At 41.5% G+C, this 16069-nt stretch overlaps 1 protein-coding gene across 1 annotated transcript in view; it reads right to left on the bottom strand.

Annotated features, from left to right (window-relative positions):
* Positions 1-4672: 4672 nt before the first annotated feature.
* herc2 (HECT and RLD domain containing E3 ubiquitin protein ligase 2) overlaps positions 4673-16069 on the bottom strand; it is a 40154-nt gene continuing 28757 nt past the window's right edge. Inside the window, 26 exon segments of the mRNA XM_055164434.1 lie at positions 4673-5796; positions 6094-6306; positions 6991-7096; positions 7173-7363; positions 7936-8048; positions 8260-8454; positions 8528-8669; positions 8957-9040; positions 9130-9327; positions 9458-9645; positions 9730-9869; positions 9960-10051; positions 10213-10374; positions 10476-10653; positions 11121-11335; positions 11470-11784; positions 12135-12290; positions 12467-12592; positions 12704-12822; positions 12896-13054; positions 13434-13565; positions 13640-13747; positions 14057-14210; positions 14523-14714; positions 15053-15196; positions 15733-15919. Coding sequence (XP_055020409.1) covers positions 5524-5796; positions 6094-6306; positions 6991-7096; positions 7173-7363; positions 7936-8048; positions 8260-8454; positions 8528-8669; positions 8957-9040; positions 9130-9327; positions 9458-9645; positions 9730-9869; positions 9960-10051; positions 10213-10374; positions 10476-10653; positions 11121-11335; positions 11470-11784; positions 12135-12290; positions 12467-12592; positions 12704-12822; positions 12896-13054; positions 13434-13565; positions 13640-13747; positions 14057-14210; positions 14523-14714; positions 15053-15196; positions 15733-15919 — 4282 coding nt within the window. The 3' untranslated portion in view covers positions 4673-5523.

The raw sequence follows: 16069 nt of genomic DNA, 5'->3' as shown, positions 1-16069 counted from the left end.
GCTCCCCAGAGAAGGAGAGAGATGGCCAGGGCAGTGTAAGCTGTGCAGTGGAGGAGGTGGGAGTGGCACCATCAACCCCGCACAGTCTGCAGATTAGGAGCTTTCCCATTCCTATACACACTCCTGACCGCAGTTCGTAAAGAAGTAACATTAATTCTATAATTGTGTGAATGCTGGTGACAGAGGTGTCCAAAACTTTTCTCAAGTAGTTTGAAATTATAATAAGAATAATTATAAATATTTCAGCAAATCAATCATATTTTTCCTTGTATTCTATATCACAACTTCAGACTTTGAAAACAAACTTATTTTACTGAGCATAAACAATACAGATTTTAAACTATTGCCAGTAAGATAAACAGAGTCTGCTCCATACACCATGCTTTTAGTGTTGGCTGTAAAGACCTCAATTAAAAATACTTAAGCATACTAATAACAGTTTAAAAATATTTAATATTAGTCCTGATTAAATTTTGATGAATTGCATAACCCTATTTCAGAGCTATATGCTGTAATTATTGTAGGAAAATGTCTCAGGAGTAATAAAATACAACTTTACTTCCATCAAACTGGCATCTTTCCCAGTGCCCAGGTCCTATGCCATACACACGAGTCCAGTGTGCTACATCAGGACCTGAAACATGAAACATGAAAACATTGTATAAGATGATGTGGTTGAATGTTAAAAATGTGCTATTTCCCACAGCCGCCATCTTCTGTGATGCACTAAGCCTGACACGCTTTCACAAACTAAGTCAACTCCACAGATTTAAGGTGCGGAAAGGTCAGACAGGTCACAGACTTTCTTTTTAGGACTTATGGTCTGGCGACATTTAGAAGCTGTGACTACTTAATCAACTTAAAATAAAAAAGTCATTTGAAATATGATCAGTTGAGGGAGTGTTTTAGCTTAACATGTTTTATAAAGATATTGTTATTCAGTCTTTGGGAAAAAGGGGATGTTGCAGACAAGATATAGATGAGTGGGGGAGTTGGTTAATCTAGATTTAGTAAAATAAAGGTCAAAGGATTAGAGCAAAAAGATTTAGGGGAAACTAATTAATGCTTCTTCTTGTGACTGTGACGTGTGATCTGTGAAGAAGCAAATCACCAAACATGAGAATTGATTTCATTTGCCACAAAATTTGGCTATTTAAAAGCAAAACTTTGAGAATATAACAGTAATAAAAGGTGTAAGACAAAAAAGGCATTCACCCTGGTCTTTCCACCCCTCAAAGTTATATTTTTACTAATAGACTGCGATTTTGATTAAGTGAAATTTGTAAATAATTATTTTATGGCACACAGTTCCACTTCAGCCAGGCCCAGATTTATGATTTCAGGCTACGTTTTTGAACCTCAGATTCAGGAGGAGCAGTGTAGTTTTTGTTCTGGTTGCTCAGCACTGGACCAGCTCTATTCTCCGTCAGATGCTTGAGGGCTTATGGGAGTTTGCCCAACCAGGCCACATGTGCTTTGTCGATCTGGAGAAGGCATTCAACCATGTCAGTCATGCTGTCTTGTGGAGGGTGCTCTGGAGGTCCGGGGCCCTTTGCTAAGGAGTGTCCAGTCCCTGTAAAACCAGACCACAAGCTGTGTTTGCATTGCTTGGAATAAATCAGCCCTGTCCAATGCATGTTGGACTCCGCCAGGACTGCGTTTGTCACCAGTTCTGTTCATTGTTTTATGGACAGAATTTCTAGGCGCAGTCAAGGGTCGGAGGGGGTCTGGTCTGGGGACCTCTACTATTAGCAGGTGATGTTGTCCTGATGGCTCCATCAAACCAGGACCTGCAACATACACTGGAGAAATTAGCAGTTACATGTAGTGTAAAGTGGCTGAGATGAGAATCAGCTCCTCCAGTTCCAAGGCCATGGTTCTTGATCGGAGAAACGTGGCACCCTTTCCAAGTGGTGAAGAGTACCTGCCTCAAGTGGGGGAGTTCAAGTATCTCGGGGTCTTTCTCAGAAGTGAGGGAAGCATCTGCAGTGATGCAGAAACTGTATCGTGCTCACTGTTGTGAAGGTAAAGCACTCAATCTATCATTGTCATCCTACTCTCATACCTCACCTATGGTCATGAGCTTTGGGTAATGACTGAAAGGACAAGATCGCAGTTACAAGAGGTGGAGATGAGTTTCGAGGGGAGCCAGCTGAGGTGGCTCAAGCATCTGTTTTAGATGCCTCCTGGATGACCCCCCTGGGGAAATGTTCCAAGCATGTCCCAGGAGCCCCCAGGGGAACAGCCAAGACACGCTGGAGGGACTATGTCTCTCAGAAGGCCTGATAACACCTTGGGGTTTTCCCAGAGGAGCTGGAGGAAGTGTTGAGGGTGAGGAGGTCCGTGCTTAGACTGTTGCCCTGTGACCCAGCCATGGATAAAGCAGAAGAAAGCGGATGGATGGGCTTTTCTTTAACACTAACTGTTACAGAATTGCAGCACAGCGAGGGTCAGGCAGACAGATAGGCCTACTACAGCAGGCATTATTTGGGATGAACAGCACCAGGATCAGGGCACATTTACTAGAGGTTGCCCACAGAGATGTTCACCATAACACCAGAGCTGAGCCTTGTAGGGTTTCTATCTGAGGCATTTCAGGTACAGCTCTGGATGTTCTATGGCTGTAGGCCACTGTGTAGTAAAAGGTCTTGATGTCTCGTGTCTCTAGAATATATGGACCAACTGCAAAATTAAGATCTCAGTTATTAATAATCAAACAGTCCACCAAGAACAAAATGGGAACTTATTCTGAACGTTGCAGGCAGAAGTCAAGTATAGGCCTAACCCTCACCTGGCTTAGCTGACTGTTTAAGTACTACTTAGCTTAGTTTCAGTCTCGTTTAAATCATAACTAATTAGCAAATAGTCAATCTTTAGCACAGACAGTTAGAGTAATTTGTGGGCGTGGGTGGCTATTTCTCTGTGCACAGATGAGTTTTTGACCTTGGCTCTCTCAAGATGGACATGTCATTTTCATATAGGGCCTATAATTAATTATCATACACATAAAGCTACATTACCTGGCTAAAGGGATCTACAATTAGAAACTAGAATTAGTAAACATACAGGGTGACCAGAAGTCCCTTCTTACCTGGGACTGTCCCAGTTTTGAGCCCTATGTCCCTTGTCCCAGCAGATTTATACTGTACAAAAGTAGTGATTTGTCCCAGTTTTATACAAGAAATATTCCAGATGTCCCTATTTTTGACCAATCTGATCCCTGCCAACAGTAAAGAGAGTAAAATACAGAAAAGCTGCTAAAAAATTAAAAACACAAAGAAAATGTGACTGTACTCACTCACATGCTAGTCATGAATGGGCCAAGTGTATAACAATTTTCCTTAAATACACACTCGCATGACAATTCCATTATTACCAACCTTCACAAACTGGGGGCGTCCCAGTTTTTGATTCTGAAAATCTGGTCACCCTACATGTATAGGCAATTTGTTGCTGAAGTAGTCTACATGTAGTCTACAAAAACGTCTAGTCTAGGCTATATTGTAGTGACAGGATCCTACTACAAGGTCTAAATTAGCTTTCATTCTTTCCTAGAATCCAGTAAAGCACAAAGTTGTCCATTGAGAGCGTGAGTCACCTGGTGCGCTCAGCCTGAGCCTGATCTGAAAATGCAGAGGAGGATGCCCTGGAGGGGGATGCAGTCCAGTCTTGTGTGTGGCTGCTGATGTGAGATACCGCGGCTGTAACAGAGAATCACATGGGCCGAGGTCAAGGAGGGCCGTGCTCCTGAAGACGAACTAAAATCAAGTCCTAAAAACTCACACGTCACAGGCTATAACATACATAAATTCAGTGTAGACGTGAGTTTTCTCTGGCTATGAAGTTAATATCCTGAGAAAGTGACATAAAATTAGAATAGAAAAAACTTTATTGTGGAGTTAAATTTCGGAATTAACATTGAATGTGGTTTAGTAACCAGGGCAGCTCATTCCTTGTGCTTTTTCTCCTTCAACTGTAGTGGATCACCTGACTCTTTCCAGGATGGTGTACTGTATGATTATTACTGAGCTAAGTCTCCAAAGAATGCTAATGATTTTTAAGCCAAATCAAGCCTTCATAAAACTTTTTTTCTTTACACTCCTTTGAAGTGGACCAAAGTATGCATGAAGGCAAAGACAAAAGCAACCCACCCCAATATGAGTGATCCAGTCAAAGACACAGGAATGTGGGCTGCACAGTTCTGGGGGCTGATCTTGCCCACAGCTCTGCCCATTTTCCAGCACGTGAGAAACTAAGACCTAGTAGTAATCATTTACAGCAGTTAGGCCTACTTTTTGCAAGTCTAAAAAATTGTTCTTTTAACCATTTTAATTTGGACATGCAAGTGAGTTAGTTGTACAAAAAGACACCTGCCATCTAGTAATTTTTTACGTTTTACTTGTACTTGATAGGGTTGTCAAAAATGGATACCATTACTAAAAAATACTAACTGATACTAAAAGGAGTATGAAAAACTAAGCACTGATTTCAGCAGGTATGATACAATAAATTAAACATTTTGACAATTCCGGATTAGTTTAAGAACCATCTAGACCGAAGTAAAATATGACCACATGGAAATATATATTAAACATGTTTGCTTTTGTTCGGTGGTATAATCTTTTTGTTTCCTATTATCAAAATTGGCTTTGATTTCCAGGTCCAACTTTGGTAAAACATGAAAAAATTACCTTTTTTTTATATTTGTATTAACAGAAATTTATTAACATTAATATGCAGGAATGAGACCTTCTGTGTATACATGGCACAATCATCTTATGTACATTCTTTTGGAGACAGTGCACAACTTGGTGGAAGGGGAGAGGACAAGGGAATCTTAAAATGACCCTCTTATAGGCCCCAGCTGTGGGGAGCCAATGAGAAACACTCATTAAGTTAAAAAGGCTTTTCTTTTTTAAACAAAGAAACATGGCTATCCCCAATAAACAAAAAATAATACTATGCTTTAGTCACACAATGATTTCTATGTACAATCTAAGAACAAGTATTTCACACAAACCATAGGGTAAATCTACCACAGTGCTAGGCTGGGGCCATTTCATCTGTAATAGTATTATATAGAAGATTCCCATGTAAGACAAGAGCAACACGTAGTATTTGGGGTCAGAGATTGCTGTACGCTTAACTCAATGCAGTGACATCATCTACACAATATTCTGAAATTAACATTACAATTTGAACATGAATTCATTTCAACAAAGTCATTATCATAAATCATTTTGAATCCATGTACTGGGTAATAATAATTTCTTAGGATTCAAATGATATGAATCCTATCATCATAATCTTTGTCCCCTTAACATTAAGTGTTACCAAGACAACAATCACAGGTGCGGCTAACAGCCTTATTTCTTCAATGCAAACTGGTTTGCTCTTTAGCTTATAACGCATTTAAAGCTCATTGCACTTCACCCCACAGACAGACATTGTGTCTTAGGTTTATATTAGGTTATTTATATCTGTGTGGCAGCTCAACACTTCCTGATTTGTTTTTTGTCAGTTTCAGTGCCCTGTTAGGTAGTCCTGGGTTGAATCAGAAGCAAAAGAGTCTGCATCTTCATTGTCTGAGTCTTCGCTGCTGTCATCTGCGGCAGGCTCTCCCGACAGAGCGATCCGGGCATAGTCGTCAGTGTCGATGGACTTGCAGAAGTGGATGGCATACTTGAGTTTCTCCTCCAGAACCTGTTTGCACGAGTACCTCGGCAGCTTCAGCAGGAAGAAACATGTGTAGGACTCGGGCAGGAAGTGGTCCGGAGGGTTGTACTTGTCCAGCACCTGAACACAGATAATGGTGAGTAGGAGCCAACCCTTTTTTTTTTTTTTTTAACTTCATCAGTCTTCTAAAACAAACAAAACAATAGGGTCCACTCTGGGGCTTTTCAGTCTCACTGAAATAATTAAATAAAAGGTCAAAAACACATGCACAAACACTTAGTAAATATACCCCTAAATATGATGCTATTCTATATTTTGTTTTGGAAAAAATAAGCTCCTCAAAGTATCTTTCTGCATGTTAACGTATACACAATCCAGTGAATCCACTGATAACCAAACATTTGCTGTGGTTGTCACCTGTACAACAAAGTCCCGCCCTCTGAAGTCTGCGATGGTCCGGGGCAGGCGGGTACGGCCCCAGACAAATCTGAGGAACAGGGACCGCTCTGTGTTAGAGAAGGACTCCATGACATCCCAGAACCACTGGATCAGAGGTGCGGTGGGCTCTACCCCTTTGTATGTGGCCACAGACTTGAGCAGATGCAGAGGGATGTCTGGGCTGCCGCATACCTGAGGAAAGAGTCAGAGTCAAAAAACAGGCAGCAAAGGAGCTACTTAACCACTAGATAAAGACCACCCAACTTACTACATAACACTTATATCTATTGAAGTACATACATTTTATAATGTACAATGCCACTTGAGAAATGTTGTTTAGACATGTTTATACTTAAACATTTGTTCTTTATTCTGGTTTTGATCATTCTGAATCTGAATGTTGTCACCGTAGCCATAACTATTCCTCCTGACCTCTTGAATAATTTGGTCTTTTTGTGTTCTAGGTTGAAGCTTGATGTAAATGTTGGTGGTTGTTTTGGGAAACTGAGTGGTGTGCAGTCTTTACATTCAACTGAAATCTGTTACTACATTATAAACCAAATAGTTCCCACAGGTGAATCCCAGGGTGATGGAAATGGAAAAAAAAAATCATGATTAGTTGGATTATAATTGAAATGATAACAATAAAAATATTTATGTATTATCGAGTACACTGAAGTAACAAAATAAAAGACTAATTCTAATTTATCAGTAATGTTTTATGATTTGAGTGGATCAAAACAAGGAGTGCCCAGCGAGTGCCCAGATCACTGATAACAGAATTCTATTATTTTGTTAAATTGCACATTTTTTTTGATTGGACCAATCATAAGCATAAAGAAATTATTACACAGTTCTAAGAGCACTGTGACCTACCATAGTCTCCAGCTCATAACCAGTGAAGAGTGAAAGCAGTGGAACAGGAACCACTCGAGCCATGCCCTCTCGAACTGCAGAGACCTGCTCATCAAACTCATGAAGCCTGGGAAGAAAAAGAAAAAAAAATCAATACAGAGAGACAGACTTCCAGTACATTTAGACTGAGCTAGTTTGTTCACCTGTAGTTAATAGCCAGGCGCACATATTCAGCGCGATTTTCCAGAGTGATGTGGGAGTATTTGGAGCTGAGCTGGATGTCCTGGCCACTCGCGTTGGGGACTGTGAAGGGCAGGGTCATTGCCTCAAACTCCTCAGCTGTGGCCTCATTGTCCCGAATATACATCAGGCCAGGAATAAAGTCTTTATCAACCTATGGAAGCATGAGATTAACAATAAAGCAGGCTATTAGAAAACCAAACAGCACTATTTGTCTTAGTTTGTGCTTATGCAAAAGATATGAAAGTGCACCCGCCAATGTTCCCATGAGCAGCACTTGTAAATTCCGCTATAGTCTTGTGCTGGGTAAGTCTCCTTTTTAACCTTTTTAATATCTCAAGGGCAGCAGCACAAAACAAGAGGTGCTCTGTGAGCAAAAGGCCTTTTTCACTGCAATTTCCTTGACGCTTCAGGAGCTCATGATCAGAGCGTGTGAGGCACAAGTGGAGGCTAACTCAAGCAGAAAGCCAAGGTTAAAACATAACCCAGGCTTGACATAAACCTGCTCTGAAGATACAATATATAGGTCTGTACTGTATATGAGGTCTCACTGAGGTGGGCTTAGTTTAATCTCAGCAAGAATGTATAATATTACTAATACAGCTTATGGGGTCCAAAATGTTATGTAATGTACAACAAAGCATTCATGTGATCTTTCATAACAAACTGTGTAGTTCGCATAAAGTTTTATAGGTACAGCACATTTCCACTTGTGACAGGACATACCTCACTGAGGTCAGCGATGGTCAGGTTCATGCCTGCCAGCTGTTTCCACACTGGCTCGGCCAGGTTCAGACTTAAAGGGCTTCCTGTTCGGATGGCGATGCCCAGCAGCACCCCTGCAGAAAGAGCACAGAGCATTAACCACATGACCAGTCACCTGTCACTAACCAGGGCTTATATGGTTAGAAGGATTTTATTACAGAAGCGTGAATTCAACAGGTAAACCAGTGTTTTATCAGCAAGAATACACATTTGAAAACAAGCAAACATTTGTTTTCAACGGTGTTATTTAGGATTAAAACCTGAATGAGATTATATGGCTTATACCTAGGAAGCGGAACATGCTCATATGCAGTGGGGACTTGGCTGCAGGGTTCAGCAAGAAACAGTCTCTGTTGGCGCCAGATTCATCCCGTCCATTAGGGGTGACGATGAGCAGCGGTGTCAATGCATTTTGCAGCTCCTCACACATCTCTGCAATAGACTCACTGTAGCCGCCTCCACAATCATCCACAGATTCCCCTGAGAGAAAAACAATAATCTAGAAAAGAGCCCACCTCTTCAGCATGACATTAAATTAAGTTAAAACACTTACCCACAAACTTGACCTTCCACACTCGATGGGGGAGCAGCAGGCTGTCTGGGCTAAAGGAACTCATTTTGGCACACATCTGACCAAACACAGACTTAGTTCCGTCTGGACCCGCCAGACCTCCTTTGCTTCGAGAGCGCTTCACCTACAAATGGGAACATGGTTTATGACCATTTGGTGCCCAAGCCCTCCTCCCATGGAGGAAGCCGTGATGTGAGTGCATTTTATGAATGAGACAGCTCTTGGCACCACACTAAAACTTGAGGAATGAGATGGAGTAAAGTGGGAATTAAATCCAAAACTTAGGTCAGACCGACTAGAGCACAGATCACACACAGAGATATAACCCTTTGTCAAAATCCTTGTTCTCATACAGCGAGAACAAAGCCTGGAATGTGAGAAATATCATTATATTAAAATCTAAGGCTGTACCTGTATCCTGTTGAGCTCCACCACAGGGCCATGCTGTCGGTCTCTCACCATTGTGGCCTGCACCACCTTTCTGAAAGCTGCTTCCTGATAGTACACAATAAGGTAAAATAGTTATAATTAAAACCTATTATAATGACAGTGTCTATGGTTCATGGTCTTCAATTTAGTCGCACCTTGCCCTGGGAGATAAGGATGCCTCTAAGGGTGTCGACGCCCACAGACAGGCCCTGCCCTGTCTGCCCCAGGCGGCCTTCCAAGTCAAACATTGGGATACAGGGACAAAAGAGCTCAGAGATGTGGTGCAGGAGCAGCAGCCGGTTCCTCAGAGCCATGATGGGAATCTCCTGGAGGTGGTTGTACTCCATCGGCACCTGAACCATGAGAGGAACAGCGTTTAGGCTAAACATGTATTAAAGCATGACTGCCATCTGCTGGAACACATTAGCCTACAACAAAATAAATATACAGAATAATTTAATCAGCTCTGTTTTAGTTACACACCTGTGCAGGGAGTTTCCCAGCATTGGTGGGTTTACTAGTTGACCAGGACAGAGTATGAGCAGAGCCACATGCCACTCTGTTGATCTTCTTGCCCTGAAGGGCAGCAACCAATCGTGGCCTCTGAATAGCGTTAGTGGTGCCATCTCCAAGTTGGCCCTCATCATTATCACCCCATGTGTAAACCTCTCCTGCAAAAAACAGAGGAGCACAAACTATATGATCTCTGATGAAACAGTTGCTATAGTGACCAGGGATCAGCCCATGAGCCCTACCATCTTCAGTGCAGCAGACACAGTGCAGTGAACCCGTGGCGATGGCAATGACCTTCTTCCCCTGCAGCCCCTGGACCTGCCGCGGGCGCCGCACATGGTCGTCAGAACCGTGGCCCAGACGATGATAATCCCCTTTGCCCCTTAAGAAATAAATAATGTATTATTGAGTGATGATTATTTTACATGCCATATGGTACTACAGTAACAGTACAATAGAAGCTATAACATACCATGTGTACACAGAGCCAGATTTTGTGAGAGCCACAGAAAATTGTGATCCACATTCCACTTTAACCACTCCAAGACCGGTTAGTGAATCGATCTACAAACACACAAAAACAATTAAGGAAAACTCCAATTATACAAAACATGACAATGACCCAAATGTGTTTGTAGAAGCTAAAACATATTTCACTATAAAGCACAATCTTAAAGACAAGCCAAGTGGTGCCTCTGCACACACTTGTGTATTGACCATTTTACCTTCATGGGTATTTTGCAGCCATCACTCCCTCCTCGTCCCAGTTTGCCATAGTCTCCATCTCCCCAGGACCAGACCATGTCATCATCTGTGAGACACAGTGTCTGAGCGTCTCCACTGCCACAGGCCACATCGATGACCCTGTGCCCCTGAAGAGCATCCACCTGCACACACAGGAAAGGACAAAACAATGCGTTTACTCTACCTCTACCATGTGATTGAATGATGGACATAATCCATTATGCTTGCATCTTAGATTATCTACCAGTTTTGGTTTGAGCTGATCTTCACTGTCCCCATGACCCAGTCGTCCATATCGTCCTTTACCCCAGGTGAAGAGCTCTCCGCTGGCTGTGATACAAGCACTGTGTGCCCCTCCAGCTGCAATATCCACCACCTCCACACCCCTCAAGGACTCAATAACACGCGGGCGATCACAGGGGCTAGAGACAGGATCACACTTACAGTCACTATCAATCATCTTACTAGAATTTGATATCATAATTTAAGATCAAGGACATTCCATAGATGTTTCTTTAACAATGCAGAGCTGCCACAACTTATTTTTGTGAAATTTTGCACATTTCTTGTGGATTGCTGATTAATGACATACCAAAAATACTGTGATGTTCATTTTATTTAATAAGGCCCCCCCTCATGTTAAGGATTCAAACACATAGTTTTTCTCTTTTGGCTTTAGCCAAGTCAACTATCCCACCTGTATGAATAAATAATATTGCCATTTAACTGAAAAGAAAATCACAATTTTATTTGTGATGGCAGAAGATGTTAAACTGTGTGTCAGTTTTTAGTTTCATATAGTCACTATACAGAGATTGTAAACCTAAAACAAACAAACAAAACAATTTTTGACACAATCGCACAGCACAGCCTCTGCACAGATTCTGACCTTCTGTTTCCGTGGCCCAATTTTCCGTCTTCAGCCTCTCCCCATGAGTACACCTCTCCCTCTGAGGACAGGGCCAGGCAGTGCTTCCCACCCGAATTCACAGCCACTTTCCGAATGAACACGTGTTGGATGGACTCCAGTAGAGTGGGGGTAGACACCGACTCTGTCCCACCGATGCCCAGTCTGCCGCCAGCTCCGTATCCAGTCGCATACAGCTGTGGATCAAGAGAGGAAATAAGACATTTAAAAATGTAACTCATTGTAATTTTTGGCTTTTCAAATGATTGGTTGATACCCCGTACAACCCAACTTCAAACGAGTAATGTATAATATTACAACGTGGGCTAACCTTTCCATCGGCTGTGACAGCAAAAAGTGTTTGCTCTCCTCCGATGAGCTGAACGGGGCGGAGTGTTGCCAGGGCTTCAGTGGGTGTTGGCACTTTGACCTTTGCTCCCTCTATGCCCCCCAGCTGACCCCTGTGGTTGTGACCCCAGCCATAGATGGTGCCACTGCCTCCTGCAGATAGGGTCCAGTCGTCCGGCCGACGGTTCATCCACTGCACCAGCTGCTCATCGTGCTCGCGCTTGAACAAATCGTGGCTCTCGTGCAGGTTATTCATGCTCTCATGGTCAGCCATGAGCTCACGAACTTTCTTTGTGACCTTAAAAGATAGAAAGTGAACAGATTAACAATACGTTTCTCTGACCATAAGACTGGGAGTTTCCACTATATTTACACTACAGACTACAGAGATTATCCTGTCTCAATATCAATGTGTTGATTACAATGCAGTATTTTTGTAAATCTCAATGGTAAATGTGACTGTATATCACACAAAGTCAATGCTTACTGAAGTTACTACTTAGTGAGACTGAAGTGAGATTAATTTGTTAATTTTCCTTTCTAAGATCATCACAACAGATAATTCCTGAAGCAATAATAGTAGTTTCATACCAGCTTAATCTAAACTGATAAAAACAGTTATATCAGTTGTATGGTAATATAGGGCACCTCATCCAGGAAGGGTCTTGGTAAATTGGTCCTCTTGTCTAATGCTATGGCCACTCGCGATGCAGTGCAGTATCTGCGAAACCATGCCCACTTATGAGTCTCAGCGCAGCAGGGCAAAGTGTCCAGCTCCAGATCACAAGCAAGGGCAACCAACACCTTGATACAATATAAAAACACAAGCATTATAAATTGTACAATACATACATAATGTCATTTAGCTACATCATTTATACACTCTATTGTCCAATGATACTGACTACTAACCAAGACTATGACATCTTCACAGTAAGTTTAAAAATCAAGGTTAAAAACGATAAAAAATGTAGCCATACCTTAAAGAATGGACTATGAAGAAGCTGTTTTCCTCCCCTGACAATGGGGTCCTCATACTCATATTGCCTTTGCAAAGCCTCAGGGAGTCCCTTTACCAAAGCAGCTAAAGCACTACCGGTGAAACTCTAAAAGTAAATAGGAAAAATTGTGCATTTAAATTAATAAATATATCTACATGCATGTACTCTATCAAAACTGTAATAGTATAATTTTATTGTGAAGGAAAAAGCACAAACCATTGGGCGTGTCTCTCCTTCACTGTCCCCGAGCAGTCTGTTGATGTTAATGGACTGACCATATTCAGTTGTGAGAAGTTTACGTAACCTCTGTAGAGCCCACATTCGGTGTCCAGCAGCTGTGCCACAATGAAAATATAGTCACACTAATAGAAAAAGGAACACTGTGAAATGAGAGGAAAGTATTATTACCTAGTGCACTAAGCTGGGCACATGCAGCAAGAGAAGCTGCGAGACGAGGGACAATGCTCCGGTTTGAGGCAAAGTTGAGTCTGAAGTCCAAGAGGCAGGTGACCAAGTCCATGGAGGGGCAGGAGAGGATGCAGCGATCAGACAACAAGTCTTTGGGACCTGAAAAGTAAAATTTGATTTGTATTTACATGTATTAGCACCACCACAATTAAGGAGTCATTGAATCAACAACTACACCTACAGCTACTCAGATAAGGCCACGAAGCACTCGCCACACATTCATACAGAGGTACTATCAGTGAGATGTCTTGCTAAAGGACAGAACTGACTGGTTGGAATTTGGGATCAAACCACCTTCTACACTCCACCCATGAAACAACCACACTTGAAAACCTGAACCGCAGAACACCTCTCAAACACATTAGATCATAAAGGATGACGCTTGACAAAAAATCTAAAAGTATAATGCTGTGTAAATTTATACTGGCATTGCTGTACAGCGCTGATGACTAATGTTTTCAGTTTAACAGTAGCTCACCAGCTGCGGGCATGATAGGATAGACAGTGAAGCGCCAGCCCCATCCATTCACAGAACCATCACTCGTGAACTTCCATTTCAGTTCATCTCCAGGGATCCTCAATTCACTCGACCAGTCAGACCACTCTCGGCCTGAAAATAGCGTGATAAATGTTTTATTTTTCAGCAAACATTCGACTGGTAGTAATAAGACAGTCAATACATACCTGATCTGACAGACACTATTCTGTTTGCTCCATCCATAATAGTGAGTGGGTCATGACGTCTTTCTGTTGAACACTGCCGATCAAACTCTATCCTTAACCCCTCAGCTCCTACAAAAAAATAAGAGTGTTAAGGTTAAAGTTAGAATTTTATTAATGTGAATCAAATGGCAGCTTTAAGAAAAGAAAGGCTGCCATTCTAAAAAAAAGTAACATAATGCTTGTCCTGTGGTGTTTTGATTTGGACCACTACACACATTTTGGTGTTTTTTGTATTAGTTTAGCCATATTACTATGATAATGATGCAGTTTATAATTTGCATTGTAAACTAAATCTTGATTCCAAAAAAGGAATTGTAATAAGATCATTTTCATTATTATCAATATCCAAGCTATCTGTAGACAACCATTATTATTTACCCGGTATTTTCACAGTGCCACTGGTGGAGGTGTCATCTGTGTAAGGATGGCTGCTTTCAACAACCACAGGCTGAGAGGACAAGCGACCGCTTTGAGAATCTGTGGCAACATCCTCCAACTCTGTCACACACAGCTCCAGCAGCATGTCCGCAACCTGCAAACCACAACAACAAATGTTGAACTAAGAATGTACTATTCACCAAATATAAAAGAGAGCAGGATTTTATGACTCTAACTGGGCAAAGGTAATACAGCTAGTGTCTTCTTGACCACTGGTGGAAAGCAAAATGAAAGTGGTATGATAATGTCACTTTTTAAATATGCATTTTATATAATGTATCAATAATGCGCAAAATGTATTATTTTTTTATGAATTTTAAATGAATAATTTCTACTCTACTATCACTGAATTTTGGAGTAAATATTCTGAGTTTAGTAAAAAAAAAATATATATTGGATTTATTACCTGTGGATATGCAGTCCCCATTCCAGACAGCACCGCAGACAACACCTCTTTGCCTTTGTCCCCAGAGCGACAAGACACGGCCAGTTTGAGGAGGTCTACTAAAACGCGAGTATCATCAGGCATGAGCAGACTGGTGAACTCATCCAAGTACTGAGGCTCTGGACCAACCACTTTGTTTTGGCTCTCTGAATCCTGAAAGAAATCAATAAGGTAAACACATTTATTAAGACATGAAATTATGATATTTTGATTGATGATTGACCAGAAACACCTTCTACCTGTAACTTTGAAAATGCTCAGCCCCTTTTGTAAACTATTGTCACAATTTGCTTAAGTTTGTATTTGTGCCATTTTCTGGATCTAACACACCAACTTTGAGGACAAAATATTCACATAAGAATTGTAGGCATATGATAAACACTAACAGCCGCCATCATTATGTGGTATTCCCTACAGTCAACGTCATAATGTCTTGTTTGTCTGTGTATTTAATTATGTAATGTAGTGTTGTGTAGAATTGCTCCACTTACCTCTTTGGTTTTGGTCATGGTCTCTGCAATGATACTGGCTGCTCCTGGGTCATCAGTGACAGGGATGAAAGGTCGAGAGGATGCCCCAGAGGCAGAGGGCGTCACGGCTGAAGAGGGGGTCACAGCATCATCAGAAGACGCAGCCTGAACACAGAAAAACAGAGAGAAGGAGAGAGAGAGGTACTTTATTGATTTAAAGGGAAATACATAGACAAATGTTTCTAACCTTAATTTAGTGAGTCATTTACAATCATATTTATTGCCTGCTGTCTCTATCTAAATATATGGTTACCGTGTCTACAATTGCTTTCTTATTCTTCATATAAAATAAATTATGTACTCTTAATAAACCCATTCTAAAACCCTATTAGTTTTGTCTATGAAAGCTGAATGTTTTGTGTATACTTTTTTCAGTGTCAGCAGATCTTATACTAGCAAAGAATATAGCTAGGTGCATGTGCATAAAGTTTATTCTCAACAAAGTCCCATGAGAGAGTCTGGGGTTTCCAAGTGGCTCCTAAAATAGTCTGCTGACTTTGCACCGAGACACCTGGTCATTATAGAGCAGTTTTCCTGAGTAAGGGAACACCTTTGTTTATTAAATATTTTCCCTGACAGCAGTTATAAATCTAAGCTAAACTAAAAAAAAAGCTCCAGTTTGTTTTGTATATATTACGTACCTCTCCTTTCTTGTCTTGCCATGGATTTGGGCTAACGCGGTCCTCTGCTTCAGGGGGGACAGGTGGACCCTCTTCATCACTGATAGTGGAGGAGGCACAGGAGTCCAGAGGAGGGACGGGAGAGCTGGAAGGACACTCTGTAGGCAGGATCATACTCGCTGGCATCAGAGCACCCACCACGGCATCCCTGGAGAATAAGGAGCATATGCAGCCTGTCAACTTCCATATCAGGTAATGCACATATACAGGAAGGACTTTCAGTGATTTCGGGGTAATTTTATCTTGTGTATGTAGAGGAGGTGACAGAATTATGAACCAACCAAAATGTATTTTATTG

This window comes from Boleophthalmus pectinirostris, unplaced genomic scaffold (genome assembly GCF_026225935.1).
Source record: "Boleophthalmus pectinirostris isolate CB_2022bp ecotype Guang Dong unplaced genomic scaffold, ASM2622593v1 HiC_scaffold_7, whole genome shotgun sequence".
Lineage (NCBI taxonomy): Eukaryota > Metazoa > Chordata > Actinopteri > Gobiiformes > Gobiidae > Boleophthalmus > Boleophthalmus pectinirostris.
Note: the sequence above shows the minus strand (reverse complement) of the source record. Positions and strands in the feature narration are given on the sequence as shown.